Source organism: Salvelinus sp. IW2-2015, linkage group LG15, assembly GCF_002910315.2.
Source record: "Salvelinus sp. IW2-2015 linkage group LG15, ASM291031v2, whole genome shotgun sequence".
In the NCBI taxonomy this organism is placed as follows: Eukaryota; Metazoa; Chordata; class Actinopteri; order Salmoniformes; family Salmonidae; genus Salvelinus; species Salvelinus sp. IW2-2015.
In genome coordinates, this window is record NC_036855.1 from 37,723,655 (window position 1) to 37,749,774 (window position 26,120).

The 26,120-nt window shown below is 41.4% G+C and overlaps 1 protein-coding gene and 1 pseudogene across 2 annotated transcripts; one reads left to right on the forward strand and one right to left on the reverse strand.

Annotated features, from left to right (window-relative positions):
• Positions 1–1,388: 1,388 nt before the first annotated feature.
• LOC111973901 (volume-regulated anion channel subunit LRRC8A) lies at positions 1,389–14,453 on the reverse strand. 2 transcript variants are annotated; one of them, XR_002878656.2, is made up of 9 exons: positions 14,252–14,453; positions 13,330–13,455; positions 8,360–8,504; positions 7,037–8,200; positions 6,483–6,776; positions 6,076–6,300; positions 5,499–5,789; positions 4,659–5,161; positions 1,389–2,480 (listed from the first exon to the last, which is right to left on the reverse strand). XR_002878656.2 is itself a non-coding variant. In XM_024001349.2 (8 exons), the coding sequence occupies exons 3-8, from the start codon at positions 8,495–8,497 to the stop codon at positions 4,886–4,888; spliced, it is 2,388 nt and encodes a 795-aa protein (XP_023857117.1). In that variant the 5' UTR covers positions 8,498–8,504; positions 13,330–13,455; positions 14,252–14,453; the 3' UTR covers positions 1,389–4,885. The 2 variants fall into 2 exon arrangements, 1 of the variants encoding a protein (XP_023857117.1); XM_024001349.2 differs by having other exon boundaries at positions 1,389–5,161.
• Positions 14,421–25,703, forward strand: LOC111973902 (uncharacterized; annotated as a pseudogene).
• Positions 25,704–26,120: the final 417 nt, after the last annotated feature.

The window sequence follows — 26,120 nt, forward strand, 5'->3', positions numbered from 1 at the left end:
GACTGCTCCTACTGGGGTGTACCATTATGGCCGACCGGTGGCTTCAAAGCTTCTCAATGGCCAATACATAGCGTTAGCAATCAAGGGTTTATATAGATTATTGGGTCTTTGCTGAGTGAACACCAAAGAGATTGACTGCCGACACTGTTCAGAGGTGCCAAGTACTGTCAGCAGGCAAACGTTTGACAAATCTACAAAAGTGTCTGAGTTTTAAATCAAATGAATAGGCACGAGACCACAAACTCTCATGTGTCCTTTTCTTTTTACAGGTGTTCAGATGTTTTTATATTGCTGAGAACCATTGCTGCATTTACTAAACATTTTTTAAATAAACAGTTTTAATCAATATCTTGTTTTACTATGTTATATTTARCCTGGCACTGCCAGTAGCTCTGTGACAGTAACCTTGGAAATTATAGGTTATTTGAAGGTAATTYAATAACGTTCTGGGAATCTTTGGGAACAAAATGTAAAGGTTATTTGGACTTTTTTTTAAAATAACTTCCTTAAAATTTTCACTAAATGTTACAATAAGACTTTTAATAACACTGCTAGCTTAACTGTTTTGAACTCCAAGCACAGACAGGACATATGGAAAGGAATTTGCTTAGGCATTAAATATGCAAACACATTCCTTTTTTTATTGTGGCATTGGTGTCAGTGAGATTCCAAACCTATGATATTTTGCTCTCTAGCCATGGAATTAGTCCACTGTGCCACCAGTATGGAGCTAGCATGCTATGTTGTTTTTTACTCATGCAAAGCTGTTCATTTCAGTATATTCAAACAGACCCCATTTCAAAGGAAACAAGCACTCATTAAGGTCAGGTGTGACCAATTAGTGGGTGCAGCCAACACACTTAACAAGATCAAGGATAGAGTTAGTTGTGTTGACGCTGAGAACCGAATGCAAATGTGTTTAAATAACATTCTTCGAACGTTCTCTGAATGTTACTGTGTTGTGGGTTTTATCAAGTTTTCTTAATGTTCTGAAAACATGACTTCAAATAGAACCATAACGAAACCAGCAGAAAACATTCTGAAGTACTGAAATTCTCACAGAAGTACATCGTTTCTTAACGTTCTCAAACTATATGAAAACATGTCAAACCACTTGGCGAAGGTTCCAAGAACATTACCAAAAAAATAGGGGAAATTAAAGGAAACGTTCTGTTAAAGTAATGAAACACCATGAAATAATGTTTTTGTCAAGTTCATTACATGTGCTGAGACCTTTGGTTCTCTCTGTACACAAAATACAAAATGTTCAAACGTCTATTAGAAAATCTGAAATCTCTTTTTCAAAAAAGTAATTTCATAACCATATAAAGCCTCTTGATTTTTGCTCACTTAATTTATCAAAACAAATTGATTCAGGAAACACATGGTAAAATGAGACGAGTATGTGCATAATTACATTTATTATACTATAATTTCATAACAGGAATGAAAGAGTAAAGGAGGAGGGGAATGGTGATAATGCTTAAGGGGATAATTAGGATTACACAGTTCACAACATTCATGTCATTTAAACAAAATAGCAAAGTTATTGTCTAAAAGTGCTGAATTATTTTTTTTAAATAATAAATGTAATACTGCTGCTACACTGACTGCTAGTCACTGTGTCCGAATGAAAAGTAAAACTGGGGTTGTCAGTCTTCAACAAAGTAATGAGATTTAAAAACGATATTGTGTCAAAATGACATGTTGGAAATGACAATTACGATTAAAAACAGAACTACATGAAACATACTTTCCTTCGATACTCTTAATTCAAGTGAGAACCAAAAGAAACCTTTAACATAGTTAAATTCTGAAACAATACCGATTTAACAAACAGAAGACATAGAAATGAATTGCCCCATGTGATGTCTGATTTCAGATATATTTTATTCAAAGTTCGACAATTTCGAACCAGCAATTCTTATATTAAATGCTAATAAAAACCAGAACACAACATTTCAAAAAGTATAGAAATATAAAAATGTGTGGTATAACAACTGTTAAATTAACATCAAAATACTGAGTGGAATATCAAAAAAAATGGCAACAAAAGAAGGATGCAAGGATAAAATTGAATGGCAATTTCCTGAGGTGTTGGTGTACTGTACTAATAGCTATCAACACTGAAGAAAAACGGAATGTCTAAGTGTGACAGTTTTTCAAATTAATATCATAAAGTATTGCTTGCATTTCATTTACCACTCAATAAACCTACCTAAAAATAGTGGCTTCAATAAGATTGATTTAGTGAGTTAGGCTAGTGAGTGAGTGAGAGTAGATAAAAAAAAAGATTTAAATGGGTTTCTATGGGATGACACATTGATTCAGACTTCAACAAACACCCCGTGCATCGAATGCAGTTTCCATATTGAAAACGGCATTGCACAGGACATAAGGGGACAGTTTCTTCAAGACACCCCACGCTCGATGGGCAGGACTCATCTAGGGTCGGTTTCCTAGACAGATTCAGCCTCGTCCTGGAATAAAAACCTCTTTCAAATTAGAATTTCCATTGAGACGGAGAATGCTTTTTAGTCCTGGACTAGGCTTAATCTAGTCCTTACTGCTAGTCTTGTCTCACTTTCTATGTAATCTAGCAATAATATGTACATAATTCCATTATAACATGCATAATGTCACTGAAAATACACCATGAAATTAGAGTTGATTGTCTACGCCAGCATTGCTGAGGACATTTGCATTTCATAATAACCTCCAATAACATAGCCTACACACTGTGCTTTTTCTGCATTTGTCCAACTGTGTAATACGAGACTATCCTCTTACTGTAGATAAGATGATTTTCCTCAATCTAGTGCAATATATATATTTTTAATAAATCCCTTTAAATCTTCTTGACTTCTTATTCACATCTCTCCTCCCATTAACTGAAATGTGAAAATGTCCATGTACTGCCTATTTAAAAGAATCCCCTTTTCGGGGGATCATACTGTATTAACCTTTGGCTAGAAGGAGCAAAGGTAGTATTGCACACTGTAGTAGTTAGTGATTGACATACAATGCCAGGTTTACATAGCGATAGCCAGCTATCATTCCTATGATGTATCTGTTGTACTTTTGTCATAAGACCATATTTTGTTAATCTTGTCTTCATCCATAGTAATGCTCATTGCAGCTGTGTTATAATCCACGTTTCTGATGACAAGCAGGCTCCTCTTATTCATGTGTTTTGCTGTGTCAGAGGAATGCGTTGACCTTGCATACTTCCCTAAAAGCTGTTGGAGTTTAAACATTTTACAGAAAATTAATAGCTCAATTGATAGCGACAGAATCACACATATTAGATTACTTCCCAAGCAAAGTAAAAAAAAATTGTCTCGTCGGCTATAGATGGTTGTAGCTCAGCCTCAAAGTCATAGAGACAAACCAAATATATCACCATATGCATCGGAGTCTCGTCTTTCCCATGTATTTTACAGCTTGTTTCTAGCATAAAGCATCACGGACTAAAGCACCATTATAGATTGCTTTATATAATAATGYCCGTTTTATTTTCTTAAAAATAAAAAAGGGTAGGTCTATGCTTTTCGCCATTTTCTTTAACAAAAGGTATGGCAAACTCACATACCCCCTCAATTCGAGCCGTGGTTTTCACTTAACACACCAAGCCCTTCACTGACAGCGGTTTTTAAAGAGTGCATGGTTGGTGGGGGAACTGGCCGAGAAAATCTATTTATAACATCCTATGATTTCGTCTGTCAAACAGGTAGGCCTACCTCTTTTTCTTAAATAGGAAGAAATAGGCTCCAACACAAAGCCCTCTTGTTAGTAAAGTTAAATTAAAATGAAGACTCGAAATGAATTAGGCCTACTCAAATTAGCCGGAATGAGAAATTATTTTCAGAAGAAATCTGACTCGCCTCCTGTACTGCCACCTTGCACAGCACAGCCATTGGTTAGACAGCACAAAAAGGTTTTGATCAGCAAGAGCAGGGCAGGGTTCTTGATTGGCATATCCATTGCAGTGTGTAATGCAGTGTAGTCTAGTTTAATTTACACCATCAGAGCAGCGCAAAACATTCAGGAAGTTCATTTTCTTACAAATATAACTTTGCCCTGTGCTTCTCCAAGCATGCACTTCGTATAGCCTAGGCCTATAAGCAATGGATCATTTGATTGGGATCACAGCAAATAAACTATAGGTCACTTGAAATTGGGTGCCCAGAGGAGAATAAGGGTTTTGGGGCGGCATCGGGCACACACCGTTATATAGTAAGCAACTCATTCTAAAACCGAGGAAACATAATTTGATCAATTACAGGACTCGATAAAAAAWAAAAAAAATACTAAACCCTCCCCGCACCTGAAATGTAAAAAGCATGGCCCTGAAGCCTTCCCCCCATTTTTCTCCATGTCTCCGTTCCGTAAATCTCTAACCATCCCTTAGCACCCTAGAGAATCTGGATCAAGGGTAGTCTACTGCATTGTGTTATATAAATGGGTTACGATACGATATGACAGGATAATATACCCTGTCTGAATGACAATAACACTGCCCACCAGAAAATGCATCTGCTGGCTAATTATGTAAGTCCTTTCTCTTACAGGAATATTGCATTTTGCAATCTCATATGCAACACATCTGATCTCATTCAATGCACACACATCTTGTAAAACTTAACACTATTCCTTACCAATGTCTCTTTTGAAACTGCATTTCACAACTGTTCCTGCAGGAAAAAAGTCGCATGACGGTGGGACATTAGCATAGATTCCCTTGAAAAGCAGCCCTGCAGTAGAGTACAGTCAAAGTGAGCAGGTCCTGCTCGGTTAGCGTGCTGTCTGGGTCTGTGTAGTCCTCCAGGGGCCCTGGCTGTGTCCGTTTCAACAGAGTTAACATCCACCTCCAACCCCTATCTGTTCAGGCCGTCTCCTTGTCCACCTTCCACAGCTGCTCCTTCACCTCGGTGGGCAGGGTGTTGAAGAGGTCCTCCTCCACCACCAGGCCCGTCCTCTTCAGCTGCTTGCACTCTCCCAGCTCTACGGGCAGACATTCCAGCCTGTTCCCCCTCAGCTCCAGCTGGGTCAGCCCCGTCAGCTCCCCGAAGCGCGACGGCAGAGACGTCAGGCAGTTATTCCCCAGGTTCAGAGTACGGAGCTTCTTACACTGGAACAGCTCATTGGGCAGGGTCTCGATCTAAACGCGGTAGAGGTAGAAAAAAGGGAAAAGTCAGATAGAGAGATAATATCAGGTGGATATGTGACACAAACACTGCAATGTGTAAAACTGTAATTAAATCAGACAAAACATCTGGAGTTAAACCTAGTTACAACAGACTAAGAAAACCCAATCAAATAAATGAAACACAAATCACTGTGTTAATGCGATTTGATTCACAGTTCTCAGATAAGTAAACACAACTACAGTACAGACAACACATTCCTCATAAATAATGAATCCAGAATAAATTGTATTTATAACCCATCAGAAATGTCTAGTACAACAAACCAAAGCTGAAAACAAAAGCACTAACTCTGTTGGCTGTGACTGCCAGGTACTGGAGGTTCTGCAGGTACCCCACGTCTSCTGGGATGTAGGTGAGGTTGTTATGGCTCAGGTCCAGGAAGCGTAGCTTACGACAATAGAAAAGCTGACTGGGGATGTTATCGATCTTGTTCCTGTTCAGATAGAGCCTCTCCATGTTGTTGAGGGTGCCGATCTGGATGGGAATGTAGGCAATCTGGTTGTACCAGAGTTTAAGGCAAACCAGACGGTGCAGGTGCTGGAAGCTGATGATCTCCTCGATAGTCTTCAGATTGTTGTCCTTCAATGATGACAATAATAATACATTTTATTCATACTTTTCAAAACACCCAGTGCCAGTTTCCAAGACACAAATTAAGCTTAGCCCTGGACAACAAAAAGATTCCAAATGAGAATCTCCATTGAGCATGGTTTTTAGTCCAGGACTATAATTAATGTGCCCGAGAAACCAAAGTCATTTTACATAATAAAACCAGCAAGATGAATTAAAAACAAGAAAATCACATAATATTTGCGAGAACACATCAAAGTAAACTGATCGTAACAAACAGCAATGACAAACTTACCTTGAGGTCAATCTCCTGCAGGTTGTGCAGGCTGAAGATGGAGTGTGGGATGCGTTCCAGATCACAGCGTATCAGCTCCAGTTCAGTCAGGTTCACCATCTTCTTCAGGCTGTTGAGAACCATCAGCTTGGTGCCCTCGTTGTTAACTGAGAGCTTCTGGAGGTGCACACCCACATCCGTCACCACCTGAGGTAGCTTGGTCAAGTTGCTCTTCAGCCGGAGGACCTTAATAATAAATGCATTTAAATGTATATAGCATTTTTATAGTGTTAGAGAAAACTCAAAGCTCTATGTACGTAGAGTGAAAAAAATACAAGGCAGTTAAAATAACAATAGTAGGTGCTACAAAAATGCCTCACTGATAAGGACCATCGATAAGTGTGCTAGTCTGTAAAAGTGAATTTTACCTTGAGCCTCTTCAGCTCCCGTAGCCCATCAATAACAATATATCGATTGTTCTCTGCGCTCAGGTTCCCCGTCAGGTGCAGCTCGCTCAGGTTCTTCAAACTATAGATCCACAGAGGGATCTCCTTGATGTCTGTGAACTTGATGTGGAGGGACTTGAGGTTCTCCCTGAGGAAGGCCAGGGCCGGAGCCTCGATCTTAGCCGGGGTGTGGTATAGCCACATCTCCTTCAGGTTGACCAGCTGGGCGATGATTGGAGGGATGGTGATGTCTGGGATGAGCTCCAGCTTCAGCACCTAGAACATCATCAATAATAATACATTTGTGCCGAAAGCCCAATAAACTGAAGTGACACACACAGGCAAGAGCAATGTGCGAGTTTCTGTTTCTATCACCTAATTATTCCCACACACCTGCAACAAGCTGACTCATATGTGCGAGTGCTTTCCTAAACTGTACAACAAATCAGAAAGTTGCTACAGTGTGGACATTGAAAAAAAAGACACAAAAACAAGGCACAGCCAACAAGGAACACTGGTAATTCTACACAAACTACCTCCAGCTCGATCAGATCAAACACGGTGTCTGGGATGCCGCTCAGCATGAACAGGTGCAGCTCCAGCTTCTCCTGGGAGTTCTTGGTGATCCTCTGCCTCAGTTTGTCCAGAGTCCACTCATTGTTCAGGTTGAGCTGCCGCAGCTTGTTCTCGCTCACTTCAGACAGGAAGACGGCAAAGCGTTTGGAGTACAGCGGATCGTACTGGTCGATCATGTGCAGCATGAAAGCAAAATCGTTCTTTACGTCCGGTATGTCGCTGTAACTGCTCTCCTCTCGTATCGACTCAAAGGAGTATTTCTTCAGCGAGCGCCGCAGCATCCAACAGAGGGTATACATGCAAATTAATCCGTAAACCCCCACTAAGCTGATGTAGACACAAGCTAGGATCTTAAACAGCGTGGCCAGAGGATGAGCACAACGATACATGCTGTACCCCGTGAGGTTCTCTATATCCACACTACAGTCCACGCTGAACTGAATATTGTGCACATAATACCCTGTATAGCAGATAATGAAAATGAACTTAATGACTTTGATAATAGTCTGTCGGATGTAGAGCCTGTACACAATGTCTCCCTCTTCCACGTGTATGCGGAACTTCTTCACTTTTTCAAACAAGGCCTTTGCCTGTTCACCTTCTTTCTTATCCAGGACGCCTGTCTCTGTGCGATCCACAATACCCTGCTCCAGGCGAGACTTTGTCCTTTGGAGCATGGGGACGCTAGCCTCCACATCCTCGCTGATACACGACACTTTCTTATCCATTGAGCCATTCATCTTCATCGGCTTGGGGTCGCTCTCCTCCACCACCGTCTCAGACAGAGCCCTGGTGGTCCAGGGAGAGTCAAAACACTTCAGGAGAATCGACACAAAGTGCTCCAGTTTGGAGCTAGTCCGGGGGAACTTGAACCAGAAGTTACTGCAAGCCAGGAAGATGAGCGTGTGCAGTAGCACCAGGTAGGGGAAGTACTTGGCGAACCAGTGCAGGCGGTTCTCGTAGCAGACGGCGTCTACGTAGTTGTACTGGTGGCGGTCCAGGTTGTATTGGATCCCTTTGGGCTCCAACATCAGCGGGCCCGACAGGGTGGCATTGAAATACCTCCTRCAGGTCTGGTTGACCACCCACTTGCAGGGCAGGCAGATCATTTTGTCCTGAGTGACCTGCAGAATGAAACGAGAGGATTTTAGATACATCGAAAATAGCAAAATAAGCATTTAATTCCTGTGCACATAACAAATCAAGATTCATTTGAAATGTAACAGGAGCTGGACAAAAATAAGATAAAGTACATTGAAAAAAGGTAATATCCGCTCACGGACCTGCAGCGTGCCCCCGAACACGGCGATCATGAGCATGACGATAGAGATGTAGTCGGTGAAGACGTCCCACCATGGCTTCAGGATACGGTAAGCAGGCTGACAGTCTACAAAGTAACGCAGCTCAGTGATGGGGATCATGGTTTACCTGGGAAGAGGAGAGTAGTATGACATACAGTATGGCCATGTTTCAAAATGCGCACCTGCGTTCACCAGTTCTTTCAAGGGTGAACTTCCAAGGACACCTGAGAGAGCATACTGTCTAGAATGGAGAACGCACAGTGCTTAAAATCGGTTAACCTTAAAACGGATTTTGGTGTGACTGACCTAAACAGGAAACCGCATCACCACGCAGCCAGCTAGCTACATTTGTTTACACAGAATCATTCTCCTCAGTACGTGTTAGTGAATTAAGCTGACACCGACCAGAATCAATATTTTATGTGGGGTCCTCCTCTCGCACATTACTTGGTCTGCTGCTACATCGTTGTGGACGTATGACAGGTAAGCTTGAARCAAAATAAATAAATAAAAGCTAAATAAACTATTTTGCTTACAGTTTAAGACTGATCAATATTCTGGCAATTTGTGTGAATCTAACATTACATTTCTAATGAGCAGGCTTTCAGTGCTAAATTCATACAACTAACACCCATGCATATGATGTTCAAGATAGCTTGGTTTTACATTCACTTTATACATTGATAACCAAATTATAAGCGATATGATGCAATACAACTAGATTAGAAGGCCACTTCATCCTAGTGTAAGCTAAATGCATTGGATACAAAACAAACACTGGCATATTAAAAGGACAATGTCCACTTTAATTATATGCATGCATATCAAACAGGAATTACATTAAATAATTACACCATTGTAATATTATGAATGCCTGTCTCTCTCCTTGTAGGGAATTAGACAGATTAACTGCAGCCCCCAGATGCCGAGCCTCAAAACCAGAWCTGTGGGGAGACATCAACACTTGTCATTTTGAATAAATATGGTCGCTTTTATTTATTTTCCTGTAAATTGTAGACCACGAATAGTTGAACAAGGTGTTTGTGCAGGGCAGGAATAAAAACTTGCACACAGTGAAGTTCCCCTAGAAGAGAACTCATTGTATTTTAGAATGAGCTTCATAAGTTACATGATCGAAAATAACATGTATGGATCTACTGTAGTGATGTTGCACACTGCTAAATAAACTCCTGACTAAACTCCTGGGATAGGGTGATTGTCCTGGTGGACGGCAGGTTTCCAAGTTCTTTACATGTGTCTAGGTGTTAGGGTGGGATGTGCTACAACCTGAGGAGAACAGAGCAGAGGGGGGGAATTAACCTCACTGCTCAAATTTTTGTGCCGGGGTGAATTCGTTCTGCCGATTCTTAACGTTTCTTAAACGGAACAAAACGGGGCGGAACCTACCTGAATTTGTCCAATAGAATCTCTCGTTTTAGTTTGGACTCATGGTCACACCCCTGGTTCAAGATGAACCAGGGGTGTGACCATGAGTCCAAACTAAAAGATGAACCCTGGTTGAATATTCATAGGCTTGATCAGGTGGTCACCGATTTACTTTTAGTTGATAATTCAACCCATTTTCTTAATATGCAAATGATGCAACACAAGAGGGGAGGGGAAAGTAACAAGAATTAAGTTAACCTAACCTTAGTTAACAGACACTACATGCATGTATTGAACAATCATGAAAGAAAGCAAAMATTACTTGGCTGGCTGGCTAGCAAGCCTAGATTGAACAGAACACATCTAGCTGCATTTCCCAAGTTTTTAATCAGTTGTTAAAATGTCTTACATCCAAACCATCGGGCATGACTTTTGTCCTGCCAAGCCAATGCCATGGAGTAAAATTAACGCATCAGTTGCTATCTGTCCCTGAAAACAAATGGACAAAAAACWATTTGAATTTGTCATTAGCTGGCTAGCAAGTATACCAATTCAGGATTTTTTTTTAAACTGTCTGGATCTTCAAAATTGACATACTGCCGACTTCACGATTAGTTAGTTTAGTTGCTAATCTCTAAAACAGCTGATTAGCAGGACAAGATCGCCTGCTAGCTACCTATGACGTCCGACGAGCTAACTATCGTGGCTATCAGGCTGATAAACACCAGTGACTCAACATTTGAATTCAAAATTCATAAGAAAGTAATGTGAACATTTTAACAATTTGTTGAMTAAAAACATAAGACTTATATTTTACAAAATTATTTCTTAATCCTCTTGAAATTGATCTCCCAAGCGGGACTTTAGTCCGCCATTAATTAAGAAGTTTAAAATTTTTTTGCTGCGCCGTAAGGTGTAATGGGATAGCCTCCCCGCGAAGGGAACGAAAAAGTATGCTCCCATGCGTGCTTTGTTTTCAGACCTCCCAAGTACGCTTATGGAACTTCCGGKAAACTTTGTACATACTTGCCTTTTCACGTACTTACGTTTGGAATCGCACTTGAAAAATGACAGTTGACGTCCGTACTCGCCTAACGTTCTAGATAGAACACAAGTATTCATTTTGAAACATAGCACGTTTCATGATCTGTTCAACTTTTCTTATTAWCAAATTACAGAATAGCAAGACATTTTCTGAAATACTTGCCATTTATAATGGTGGGCTCCACCTCCAATTTGAAATACAATAACAAAAATATGGAAAGACCCTATTATGCCATAAAAGAATGGTATGGAATATGCAACACAGATTAGCTACTGCAATTAATAACAGGCTACATTCTTTAAGCCATTTAACACTCAAATCAATGAAGTCTACAATAGCTTGCCTCTGGCATTAAAAAAAAAGAGAAAAGATAAGCATTCTACGTTGAATGAATGTGATGTGTACTACATAGCCTGTACTGGTAGCAACATAAATCAATGGCATCATGATAGGTCATCCATCAGAAAATACCAAATGATTAATTTGAAAGGTGTAGCAATGRAATGAAAAAAGACTGACAATCACGTGCATGGTCTAACACCTGAATCTCTGATGCTTTACACTGGAGTTTGCTTTGCTATTGATTTCACCAATGTCAAGCAGGTCCAATTAATCTAACTCCCATAGGGCAGGTATTGGACAGCATTTTTATTACCTCGGCAAACACACACGTTGTCTCAGAAGACCAAAGTCAGTTTAGCAGTAATCTAATTCATAAGCGGTTAGATTAGTCATTTAAGTGTGTGGTCCACCTTGTAAATCACTTCAATTATAAAGACAGAAACACTGACACCTTGATCAAACGGGCCCCGTGTGTGCCATCGTGCGCATGTTAATTTTSTCTTTCCCCACCAGACGCATGAATGACACAGAGGTTAAAATACCAAAACCAACTATATCAATTTGGGGAGAGGTCAAAACACACATGAAACATTCATGGACATTTAGCTAGCTAATTTGTCCTGGGAGATAAACATTGGGTTGTTATTTTACCTGAAACACAWTAGGTCCCTTTTAGGTGGATCCTTTTTAGGTGACCCTATTTGAGAAACCTAGTTAGTTCGTTTTCTTTGATTAGTCTCTCCTCATTGATATTCCAATCACCTACGTGGGTTAGTGGGTTAGTATGCTCGTGAAAACCAATGAGTAGATGGCATCTCAAATAGCACCAAGTTCTATTTTAGCGCCTGGCTATGGAGACGCCTGTTGACKCGTGCGAGCAGTTTGGTTGAAATGATCGAATAACACGTATGAGTACATTTATTTTGTAGTCTAGGTAGTCTATCCTATATGCCCAGTATCACATATTTTAAAATAAATAAGACTAACAAAATCTGGAATAAAATACAGTAGAACATTATGTCTCCATTTGTGAAAATTCTATTTAGGGCTAGGCCTATAACTCAAATTCTTGAAAAGTTCTATAACAGACAGGCTGAAAAACCTCAGACATTTAACCCGCAAAATCAAATCAAATTACCATGTCCGCCCCCCCCCCCATCACTCGCGTGCCACTCCCTTCCAGAACATTATCTTTACAACYGTAACACTTCTATAGCGGAATCTTCCGTTTTGGCTCGTCTGGTCCAAACACAAACCAAAAGCACGACAACCACTTTTCTCTCTATTCTTAGTCGTTTCCGATAATAATACCCAGGACATTGTCTCCAGTGGCCTTGAGGAGCACTCCAGCAACCTTCAGGACAAGATCCTGTTTACCTTAGGGGCTGGAGACAGYCAGCGCTGCCTCCTCCTCTAACACTGTACCCCGTGTCTCCTACCCTTGGATGTCTCCCTGCTGGGAGGAACATTGGCTGTGCCCCGGCCCTCACCTAATGGCCCTTCTCCTCTCAGGATGGTCATTAGACTAGGTTATATTTTCAGGAACATGTTATTTAGTTGTTTAGAACCAGTTCCAAAAACACTGCTGCAAGTATGCCAATAAAGAATAAAGTACATACAATGCGGTAGGATTGAAGAATCCACATGTGCTTTCTTTATTGCCAACTCTGTTATTTGCAAAGTTTTTGGAACATTACCTAAAGAACAAATTCCTGAGAATGTAGGGTACCATCCCGGCCCCTCATCTGTTCAGCAAGGAAGACAGACAGAACAGACTTCCTGTGGAGATGAGAAGTCTGTCGCCTGCCTGGCCCCACCACAGCCTAATTCAGCTCAGTCAGACCTCCGATATAAGTCTACTCCCACACACAATGTCACCACAATTCACCCTATTATGAGACCAGACATCTCATTAGAGTGCTGATAAAAAGCATTTAGTGGTAAGACTTCTTTCTACAGGGCCATTATTACCACAATTAAATCAGCACTCGGCGAGAGACTGTATCCAAATGTATGACTCAACTTCCTATTCCTATTCTACAAAGTACACAAACATTCTGATAAGAGTACTGTAGAGACAATAGAAAACTGAGTAAATAAATATGTCTAGACAACATCTCTGTGAGATTAGCCTGATTTATGTGAATTGTGCAGGTATCAAGACATCTGATGCTCTTACCACAGTGGTGGTAGTGCAGTGTTATCTGTACTCCAGTGCTTGGTGGATATCCCACTCGGTGTGTGCCCAGCAATCCTCATGAGCCCAGGTTTCTTTTATCTTCATAGGAATGGGTGGTTGGCTGATCTGAAAACAAAAGAAAAAGAGAATAATTAGGACTAGCAAGCAACTCTTTCCTGATGTCTGGTAGCACTGGGGTTAGTTACCGTATGTAAGTTAATACCTAACAGACTTTCAAATATTATATTTGTGTATAACACGAATAGCTTAAGCTTACATAARTCTAACATCCCATTCCTTAAGAAAACATGTTAAGCACTTGAAGGGTGACACCATAAGGTTGACATAGCTAACAGGAGTTTATTCAGCAGTCTGATGATGTGAGATGAAGTTTGCAAAATCGGACAAAATTATACAAGTAATATTATATATAGTCTAATAAAAATTCTAACGACAAATGCAATTTCTACGGTGAATAGATAGCTATCCTTTGTCTTGTCATTAAATTAATGGCAAAGCTAGCTTAGCTAACATCACCATGCTCGCTGGCCAAGTCATGCCAGATAAAACCGGTCTCGGATTGTTCTATCTGTGGGGTCTATGGTGCGCAGACGATTGAAGTTCAACTGCTAGCTAGCTATAGTCGACTGGTAATTAGCCATTGTTTGATGTTATCATATCAGTGATAGCGTGCATCACATTAGTTTACTACTGCAACTAAAATAGCTAAGATGGTTAGATAGCTATATAGTTGTCTAACTTCGCTTTCTAGCTGACATTTGTCAGCATGTTTGTTAGCTAGCTAACATAGCCAGCACGCGAACGTTCAATCGACCGGCATAAGTACAAACAAMTCCAGAGAATTAAGGCCTGTGTTGAATATCGTTTTAGCTAACTAGAGTCTAGTTATTAGAAAACTTACTCAGTTTGGCTCCCCACAGGCTAGCTGCTTGCAGAAATACATTTTGGTATGTGGCTAGCTTGTCTTCTGTTSATCTGTTGTCTTTAACAGAGCACTGCAGCCTGCAGCTATACCAGTTTCCAATAGGTGGCAATAGTACGCTTTTTGTCGCTTGTCACACCATAGAAGAATAAACATATGCTTCTCCAGGAAATGCTCAATGGCTATGTTTTTAGATGATCATAACCAGCGAGCTAATCCATGTTTTTAGCTGCTAACAATGCTGTCACTGAACAATTTGCGGATTATGTGCACATCACAGGCTCTTCAGCATCCACCTACATTATTGGTGAACAGACAATGCGTATCTAAGGCTTCCTCTTTTTATGCAAAACTATGCAACAACTCGATCACCTTCACTAGCAGTAAGGACACTAGGCACAAAACGGCATAGATTTCAGATCACAGAATGAAAGTAAGGTGAAACATGTCAATTCACTGGAAATTACTTTCTGCACAGCGTCTGTAAAGCTRAACTGTTGGAACTGTAGACAGTCTGTTGAACAAACTCCAGCCTTCTTCTGTTTAAATTGTAATTTTGTCCAGCCTCCAGATGARGGAGCATCCTTCTTCCAGATTATGGATTGGTGAGTGATCATATCKCATTTCTAAAGCATAAACTATGTTTGTGCACACATACACACACAACCTATCCCAGCCTGGTCTCATAGACTAGACGTAATTTAGTCAATTTAAATCCGGGACACTCACATTAGTATGATATGTTATGTTTGGTATAGTTACATAAAAAAGAAGGTTACTTAATCTAAAATGAAAGGAGGATGGATGGGTGGATGTATAACGCCAATGTCTAGCAAACAAAGGTTGCGTGTTTTCGAATCTCATCACAGACAACTTTAGCATTTTATCTAATTAGCAATTTTCAACTACTTACTACTTTTTAGCTACTTTGCAACTACTTAGAATATTACCTAACCCTTCCCCTAACTTTAACCCCTTTAGCTAACCCTTCCCCGAACCTTAATCCTTTAACCTAACTCCTAACCTGAACCCTAACCTAAAGTAGCTAATGTTATCCAACTAGCTAACGTTAGCATTAGCCACATAGCTAACGTTAGCCACAAAAATTGGAATTCGTAACATATCATACGTTTTGCAAATGATTATTGTTTAAAAAAAAAATCTATTCGTAACATATTGTACATTTAGCAAATTCGTAACCTATCATTTGAATTGTAATTCGTAACATATCATACGAAAAATTGGATGAAGGACATCCACAAATGAATACATACCATACAAAATGTAACGTATCGTACTAAATGGAGCATCTCAGATTTAAGTACATAATACGAAGTGCTCTGACACCAGGTTGCCTATTCCTATCCCTTTAATTTGCTCACACTCATTGCATTCACATGTTGTCAAGGTCAGTTGAAAAACATGGCATTTAATTCGACACAACCTAAATAAACCCAAAGGTAGTACAATGGATGCTTAACCTGTCCTGCCATTGCTTCTTCAGTGACAAGACCTTTGCAATGGATACCCAAAGGCTGCAGAAAACATACCTGCTCCAGCGGTCTCTACACCCTGACAACTTCAGCCAGAAMACTATGGAATGAATAGAGGGCTGAGGTCTTGTCAGTTTCCAGAAGTAAGGCTGGGAGTACTTGGGTTGGGGTTTTGGTAATTTTCTGAGTTTTGAGGCAAGTACTAGGGTTATATAGGTTTCCAATAGGACTTTCATAAAGGCCATGATTTTGAGTAGATAAAGGTTTTGAACAAGTTAGGCAAGGGTTTTCATTTCAGACACTGAAACCTATTTTAGATCCAGTAACGTTTTAATTTTAATCGAATCTAAATATCATATAATATTATACAATATAGTGTGGAAGCCCATTTCCACCACTATTCTTTATATATATATTTTTTTATTCAATACTGTCTTGATGTTTGGAGATAATAGTTGATATTTCGATATACAGAAATCAACATTTCGAGATGCTAACTTGAGATAGTAGATCGTACATGTAYGATATGTTTCTTCATTTGTAGAATTGTGTGKCAATTTCCATCTATCCACGTTACAAAGATCAGCACAGCAGGGTCGCCAGCAAGCGTGTGGCGAGCTAGCATTTGCCMCAGCACTTTTCAATCAGACCCACTACTTTTGATTTGGTTTAAATTTAACACTCTCAATATAAATTTAACACTGGAGAATTTGCTGTGCATCCGCTTCGTTACCAGTGCCCCCTTCAACACTCATCACTGTGACATTAACACCCTGGTCAACTGGCCCTTTATTTACAAGTCCCTCATAGGCAAGTCCCCCCKCTACCTCAGCTCACTCCTCAACATCTCTGCTAACAATAGCAGTAAATATTTTCCAGTGATGAAGACTTGTCTCACAGTATTGTGGAGAATGCAACGTTGAGCACCTCTATCTCCTGAATGTTTTGGCATTCAGGTCCAAAAAGTCACATTCTGACCACTTCTACCATGGGCAAATATGTATAGGTTTCATTCAAATCMAAAGGGGTGCGATCATAAAGTAATCAAATTCAAATGGAACGACCCACATGTGAGGACCACCCTCAAAAGGAAGATGCTCCCATTCCTCCTCCTAATTGGGATACTTTTGCAAATGTTTTGTTGTCTGAGTGAGGGAGATGGTGTAAATCAAGAGGACTCGATATGTTCTGAAACATGAGATGTCGAGGATTATAATAAATACTGCTTTGATGTCATACAAGAAAACCACACACCTGTGAGTCCAAATATGCACTTAACATTTCCATATGATTAAACTCATGCTATTTACGTTATCAACATTTATTGTAGCTATGTTTGATGTACAGGTTCAATGATGACATGGCGTCAAACCTTGGGTTGTCCTGAACAGAATTGGCCTGTTTGTCGTATTATGAAGAAAATTAGCTGCGGAAAAACTTTATTCTATGCACACCAAAATTACCATCTGTTTCTCTGAAGTGCCTTGTGAAAGCCTAACACTGTAAGATTTTATTTTATAACTTAGCTTGTCATGTTGGCAATAGAATACGCTTCCAAATGATGTCCAACTGACCCAGATTACAATTTATAATGGACCGTTTTTGACTTGTGTAAACAACAACAGTAATTGTGTGATGGTGGGGATGCAGGGCTGTGTTCAAAACAAAACATGTCCTTGCTTTAGTTCCTTAATTGCACAGCTAGGAGAGCTAAACAAAGGCAACTAATAGCTGAAGGCTCTTCTCTTGAGTCATCAAAGTGCATTGAAATTGCTTTGGAACTGTGCACACTTTGGAGAGGTGTGTGGCCTTGGAGACAACAGTTAGTCCTCTAACTCCAAACCCTTGTAATTGTTTGGTCTTATGTTGCACCTACCCCACATGTTGTATTATTATTATGTTACTGAATGTATCCAGAGTATTTTTCAGCTTTCTTTTTCAACAAATGYTGTGAAAAGTACAGTCAATGTAAAATGCACATAAATTCAACAGTGTAATGTTTGGATTCAGTCTTGTCAGKTGAACTGTTGTGTTCTCACGCTTACATGCTGACCAAACCGGCTYCGTGCTTCTGCKTGTTGATTTTGTCTAGCCACACCAGATGCGTTCATGACATGCAGGTTAAAAWACCAGAACCAGCTATATTAATTTGGGGACAGCTCGAAACACACATGAAACATTCATGGACATTTAGCTAGCTCTAAAGTGCATTACCACCACCAGATGGACTGGAGTGTGGCCCTCGTTCATCTTTCAATCACCTAAAACCAAGGTGTATTTTAGTGCCTGGCTACGCAGACGCTCGTTGATGCGTGCTAGCAGTTTGGATGAAATGATTGAATAACAACACATCTGCCACGCTGATCCTCAACACAGGGGCCCCTCAGGTGTTTGTGCTTAGTTCCCTCCTGTACTCCATGTTCACCCACAACTGAATGGCCGTGCACGACTCCAACACCATCGTTAAGTTTCGTGACGACATGACGGTGGTAGGCCTGATCACYGATAACGATGAGACAGCCTATAGGGAGGTGGTCAGAGACCTGGCAATGTGGTGCCAGGACAACAACTTCTCCCTCAACGTCAGAAAGAAAAGGAGCTGATTGTGTACTACAGGAAACGGAGGGCCAAGCACGCCCCTATTCACACCGACGGGACTGTAGTGAGGCTGAAAAGATTTGCCATGGGCCCTCAGATCCTCAAAAAGTTATACAGCTGCACAATTGAGAGCATCTTGACTGGCTGCATCACCGCTTGGTACGGCAACTGCTTGGCACCCGACCGCAAGGCATGATAGAGAGGAGTGCGTATGGTGCAGTACATCACTRGGAATGAGCTCCCTGCCATCCAGGACTTCTATACCAGGCAGTGTCAGAGGAAGGCCCTAAAAATGTTCAAATACTCCAGCTGCCCAAGTCATAGACTGTTCTCTCTGTTACCGCACGGCAAGAAGTACCGATGCACCAAGTCTGGAAACAACAGAACCCAGAACAGCTTCTACCCCCAAGCCCTAAGACTGCTAAATAGTTAGTCCGGGTAGCTATTTGGTTAACTATTTAACTAAATAGCTTCCCGGACTATCTGCATTGAACCTTTCGCACTAAAATGTTTTGACTCTTCACATAAGCTGCTGCTTCTGTTTATTATCTATCCTGTTGCCTAGTCACTTTATTTCTAGTTATATGTACATATCTACCTCAATTACCTCGTACCCTTGCACAATGGCTCAGTACTGGTACCCCGTGTATATATTAGCCAAGTTAGCATTACTCGTGTATTTATAACTTTTATTATTACATGTTATTACTTTTCAAATATCTCTATTTTCTCTCTCTCTCTGCATTATTGTAAGCATTTCACTGTATTCTGCACCTGTTGTTAATGAAGAATGTGATGATTAAAATTTGATCTGATAAAAGAATATAAACTGAGTGTACAAAACATTATGAACACCTGCTCGTTCCATGACATAGACTGAMCAGGTGAATCCAGGTGAGGGCTATTATCCCTTATTGATGTCACTTGTTAAATCCACTTAAAACAGTGTAGATGAAGGGGAGGAGACATGTTAAAGAGTGGGGGGTGCAATTCATACAGTTGAAGTCAGAAGTTTACATACACTTAGGTTGGAGTCATTAAATACTAGTTTTTCAACCACTCCACAATTTCTTGTTAACAAACTAGTTTTGGCAAGTCGGTTAGGACATCTACTTTGTGCATGACACAAGTCATTTTTTCATCAATTGTTTACAGACAGATTATTTCACTTATAATTCACTGTATCACAAATCCAGTGGGTTTAAAAGTTTACATACACTAGTTGAATCCCTGAGCTGACAAGGTAAAAATCTGTCGTTCTGCCCTGAACAAGGCAGTTAACCCACCGTTCCTAGGCCGTCATTGAAAATAAGAATGTGTTCTTAAACTGACTTGCCTAGTTAAATAAATGTGTAAAAAAATAAAAATCTGCCAAATCGGTGTCCAAAAATACAGATTTCCGATTATGAAAACTTGAAATCGGCCCGAATTAATTCGGCCATTCAGATTAATCGGTTGACTCTATCGACATAACTGAAAGGCCGCTCAGCAAGGAAGAAGCCACTGCTCCAAAACCGCCATAAAGCCAGACTACGCTTTGCAACTGCACATGGGGACAAAGATCGTACTTCTTGGAGAAATGTCCTCTGTCTGATGAAACTGTTTGGCCATATGACCATCGTTATGTTTAGAGGAAAAGGGGGAAGCTTGCAAGCCGAAAGAACACCATCCCAACCGTGAAGCATGGGGTGCTTTGCTGCAGGAAGGACTGGGTGCACTTCACAAAATAGATGGCATCATGAGGGAGGAATTATGTGGAATTATGTGGAATATTTGAAGCAACATCTCAAGACATCAGTCAGGAAGTTAAAGCTTGGTCGCAAATGGGTCTTCCAAATGGACAATGACCCCAAGCATACTTCCACAGTTGTGGCAAAATGGCTTAGAGACAACAATGTCAAGGTATTGGAGTGCCATCACAAAGCCCTGACCTCAATCCATAGAATATATTGTGGCAGAACTGAAAAAGCATGTATGAGCAAGGAGGCCTAAAAACCAGACTCAGTTAAAATCAAATCAATCAAGTTTTTATTTGTCACATACACATGGTTAGCAGATGTTAATGCGAGTGTAGCGAAATGCTTGTGCTTCTAGTTCCGACAATGCAGTAATAACCAATAAGTAATCTAACCTAACAATTCCACAACTACTACCTTATACACACAAGTGTAAAGGGATAAAGAATATGTAAATAAAGATATATGAATGAGTGATGGTACAGAACGGCATAGGCAAGATGCAGTAGATGGTATAGAGTACAGTATATACATATGAGATGAGTAATGTAGGGTATGTAAACATTATATTAAGTGGCATTGTTTAAAGTGGCTAGTGGTACATTTTTACATAATTTCCATCAATTCCCATTTATAAAGTGGCTGGAGTTGAGTCAGTATTTGGCAGCGGCCGCTAAATGTTAGTGGTGGCTGTTTAACAGTCTGATGGCCTTGAGATAGAAGCTGTTTTTCAGTCTCTCTGGTCCTGCTTTGATGCACCTGTACTGACCTCGCCTTCTGGATGATAGCGGGGTGAACAGGCAGTGGCTTGGGTGGTTGTTGTCCTTGATGATCTTTATGGCCTTCCTGTGACATCGGGTGGTGTAGGTCCTGGAGGGCAGGTAGTTTGCCCCTGGTGATGCGTTCTGCAGACCTACTACCCTCTGGAGAGCCTTACGATGGTGGGCGGAGCAGTTGCCGTACCAGGCGGTGATACAGCCCGACAGGATGCTCTCGATTGTGCATCTGTAGAAGTTTGTGAGTGCTTTTGGTGACAAGCCGAATTTCTTCAGCCTCCTGAGGCCTCTCTCACAACGCTGTTTGTGTGGTGGACTAATTCAGTTTGTCCGTGATGTGTACACCGAGGAACTTAAAACTTTCCACCTTCTCCACTACTGACCGTCGATGTGGATAGGGGGGTGCTCCTCTGCTGTTTCCTGAAGTCCACAATCATCTCCTTTGTTTTGTTGACGTTGAGTGTGAGGTTATTTTCCTGACACCACACTCCGGGGCCTCACTCCTCCCTGTAGGCCGTCTAGTCGTTGTTGGTATCAAGCCTACCACTGTAGTGTCATCCGCAAACTTGATGATTGAGTTGGAGGCGTGCATGGCCACGCAGTCGTGGGTGAACAGGGAGTACAGGAGAGGGCTCAGAACGCACCCTTGTGGGCCCCAGTGTCAAATCAAATCAAATCAAATTTATAGTCACATACACATGGTTAGCAGATGTTAATGCGAGTGTAGCGAAATGCTTGTGCTTCTAGTTCCGACAATGCAGTAATAACCACAGTAATCTAACCTAACATTCACACTACTACCTTACACACACACACAAGTGTAAAGGGATAAAGAATATGTACATAAAGATATATGAATGAGTGGTGGTACAGAACGGCATGGCAGATGCAGTAGATGGTATAGAGTACGTATATACGTATGAGATGAGTACTGTAGGGTATGTAAACATAAAGTGGATAGTTTAAAGTGGCTAGTGGTACATGTATTGCATAAAGATGGCAAGATGCAGTAGATGATATAGAGTACAGTATATACATATGAGATGGGTAATGTAGGGTATGTAAACATTGTATTAAGTGGCATTGCTTAAAGTGGCTAGTGGTACATTTTTACATAATTTCCATCAATTCCCATTTTTAAAGTGGCTGGAGTTGAGTCAGTATGTTGGCAGCGGCCGCTAAATGTTAGTGGTGGCTGTTAACAGTCTGATGCCTTGAGATAGAAGCTGTTTTTCAGTCTCTCGGTCCCTGCTTGATGCACCTGTACTGACTCGCCTTCTGGATGATAGCGGGGTGAACAGGCAGTGGCTTGGGTGTTGTTGTCCTTGATGATCTTTATGGCCTTCCTGTGACATCGGGTGGTGTAGGGTCCTGGAGGCAGGTAGTTTGCCCCTGGTGATGCGTTCTGCAGACCTCACTACCCTCTGGAGAGCCTTACGGTTGTGGGCGGAGCAGTTGCCGTACCAGGCGGTGATACAGCCCGACAGGATGCTCTCGATTGTGCATCTGTAGAAGTTTGTGAGTGCTTTGGTGACAAGCCGAATTTCTTCAGCCTCCTGGGTGAAGAGGCGCTGCTGCGCCTTCTTCACAACGCTGTCTGTGTGGGTGGACCAATTCAGTTTGTCCGTGATGTGTACACCGAGGAACTTAAAACTTTCCACCTTCTCCACTACTGACCCGTCGATGTGGATAGGGGGTGCTCCCTCTGCTGTTTCCTGAAGTCCACAATCATCTCCTTTGTTTTGTTGACGTTGAGTGTGAGGTTATTTTCCTGACACCACACTCCGAGGGCCCTCACCTCCTCCCTGTAGGCCGTCTCGTCGTTGTTGGTAATCAAGCCTACCACTGTAGTCATCCGCAAACTTGATGATTGAGTTGGAGCGTGCATGGCCACGCAGTCGTGGGTGAACAGGGAGTACAGGAGAGGGCTCAGAACGCACCCTGTGGGGCCCCAGTGTTGAGGATCAGCGGGTGGAGATGTTGTTACCATACCCTCACACCTGGGGGCGGCCGTCAGGAAGTCCAGGACCCAGTTGCACAGGGCGGGTCGAGCCCAGGGTCTCGAGCTTGATGACGAGTTTTGGAGGGTACTATGGTGTTAAATGCTGAGCTGTAATCGATGAACAGCATTCTCACATGGGTATTCCTCTTGTCCAGATGGGTTAGGGCAGTGTGCAGTGTGGTTGCGATTGCGTCGTCTGTGGACTATTGGGTCGGTAAGCAAATTGGAGTGGGTCTAGGGTGTCCGGTAGGGTGGAGTGATATGGTCCTTGACTAGTCTCTCAAAGCACTTCATGATGACGGAAGTGAGTGCTACGGGGCGGTAGTCGTTTAGCTCAGTTACCTTAGCTTTCTTGGAACAGGAACAATGGTGGCCCTCTTGAAGCATGTGGGACAGCAGACTGGGATAAGGATTGATGAATATGTCCGTAAACACACCAGCCAGCTGGTCTGCGCATGCTCTGAGGACGCGGCTGGAATGCCGTCTGGGCCTGCAGCCTTGCGAGGGTTAACACGTTTAAATGTTTTACTCACCTCGGCTGCAGTGAAGGAGAGCCCGCAGGTTTTGGTAGGGGGCCGTGTCAGTGGCACTGTATTGTCCTCAAAGCGGGCAAAAAAGTTGTTAGCCTGTCTGGGAGCAAGACATCCTGGTCCTCGACGGGGCTGGTTTTCTTTTTGTAATCCGTGATGACTGTAGACCCTGCCACATACCTCTTGTGTTCTGAGCTGTTGAATTGTTGAGGATCACGGGGTGGAGATGTTGTTACCTACCCTCACCACCTGGGGCGGCCCGTCAGAGAAGTCCAGGACCCAGTTGCACAGGGCGGGGTCGAGACCCAGGTCTCGAGCTTGATGACGAGCTCTGTCAGGAGGAATGGGCCAAAATTCCAGCTCTGTCAGGAGCTGGAATTCCAGCTCTGTCAGGAGAATGGGCCAAAATTCACCCAACTTATTGTGGGACTTGTGGAAGGCTACCTGAAATGTTTGACCCAAGTTAACAAACAATTTAAAGGCAATGCTACCAAATACTAATTGAGTGTATGTAAACTTCTGACTCACTGGGAATGTGATGAAAGAAATAAAAGCTGAAATAAATCATTCTCTCTACCATTATTCTGACATTCACATTCTTAAATAAGTGGTGATCCTAACTGACCTAAGACAGGGATTTTTACTCCGGATTAAATGTCAGGAATTGTGAAAAACTGATTTTAATTGTATTTGGCTAAGGTGTAAACTTCCGACTTTATCTATCTACCTACATACAAAAGTGTGTGGACACCCCTTCAAATTAGTGGATTCGGCTATTTCAGATTATTCTACCACTTGGCACTGTGCTTACGCATGCTCATGGCTGTGCATAAATTTACGCACACTGTCAAGCAAACGTTCATATGTGCACTTTGCATGGAAATGATCCCACGCGTGGTTTATGCACACATTTGTGCATATGCAAGGTTAATAAATGAGTCCCCTGGGCTCTCCAACCCTATTCCTGGAGAGCTACTGTCTATTTACTCTCCAACCCTCCTAATCTAGCGCACCTGATTCTAATAACTGGGGTTGGATGGAAAACCTGCAGAACGGTAGCTCTCCAGGAACAGGGTTGGAGAGCCCTAAAATAGACCCATTTTGAATGAATGTTTGCACCATTTCACTTAAGTCCCTTTTCTAAAACCAATTTAATCAAATAGTATATATGTAGCCTAACCATTTTAACAGCAATATTTGTCACAACGTATTTTACATTTACCCAGCCTTGACCCCCTAAATAGCAATCAGCAGCACAAAGCCTCCATCAGTTCGTCTAGACTTTTAATTGGTTGTTTTTGTAGCATCCCAGACAGTCGTGGAGTGTTGTTCCCTTCAATGTCGGAAAATAAACAGTTTGAATCCTGTCTTTTTATGTGACTGCCTGCTATCTGTGACAACCGGTGGAATGTTGTCTTCCCTTCCATGTCATAAAACGGAAAGGTTGAATCAGTCATTGTAAGTGACTTCCTGCTTCTATTTCAGCTGGAGCTGAAGATCATGCACATAGAGGAGGGGACGGATAATGGGGCCAATCCTATGTTTCTTATGGAGTTGATGGAGATAACGAAGCACTGGATGAGGCACAGAGCAAAGAAGAAACGGACAAGATAGGTGCCTCTATGAAAGGTGTGGGTTAAAATAATCATTTTACTCAGTCTACTAATTTCACTTCATGAATATGTTGATTTGAATCTGCAGGAAGTGAGTTMAACTAAATTAATAAGTGTATTGTTTATTTTTTCCAGTAATGGCTTTGATAAGCTCACGGATGTGATTTTTGGAAATTGTACCATAATGCATTTCAATGCAAAATGTATTTCAACTGTTTTCTCCCCATTTACTTGCAGAGAAATTGAAAGACTTGACTGAACAAATAGATGCATCGCTGCACAAAGGTATGTTGCCCTCAGCCACTAAAGTGTTAGGTTTCTCTCCCTCCTACTCACTTCAGTCTTATGGTGTTAATTCAGATGCTTTCAGATGTGCTTGTGAGTCACATGGTTCAACTTTCTTTTTGCTCCACATACAGTATTTTTCTTTTCAACAGGAGAGCTTCAAGCTGCCAAAGCACTTCTCGCACAAATGAAATACTTTGCGAGCATTGAAGACAAGGTGAAGGAAAAACWTTCAGAGCTAATGTAAACTTTGTTGACTTTGTTTTGATACGTCTTGGGTCTTTTTAAAGCTGTTTTGAATGTCTTCAATACTAATAATAATACAATTAGTATTTATTTATTATGTACAGTATTTAAAGTTTCAGGTATAATAATAAATGTCAAATATTAATAGGTTACACGTTGCCATCATTTTTGTGTGATGGATCAATTCAAAAGTCAATTATTGAGTATGTTATATTTATTTATATTATATGAAAAGCTTTTAACTCMACTATCTCCTGCGCAATAGATGTGTCCGTAAAGAATACAGTAACAACATTGGAGGGTTAAGCTGGTGTAGTAAAAGACATGCTCCGGTACTTGGTGACTAAGAAAGTATTTTTAAACCTCCCACTTTGGGAAGCGACTGTTTTCTTAAAGCTGTGCCGTGCCTTTTTCCCTATATTTCTCCCCACGTGGGCCAGCCCCTAGCAATTAGAATTTTAGCCAATGAGCTTCAGCCCCTCGCATTTGAGTGACAGCTAGCAATGAGGTTGCAGGGTGGGCCCAATGGCTCAGTGGACACATCAGMGAGGGAGGGAGAGAGAGAGAGA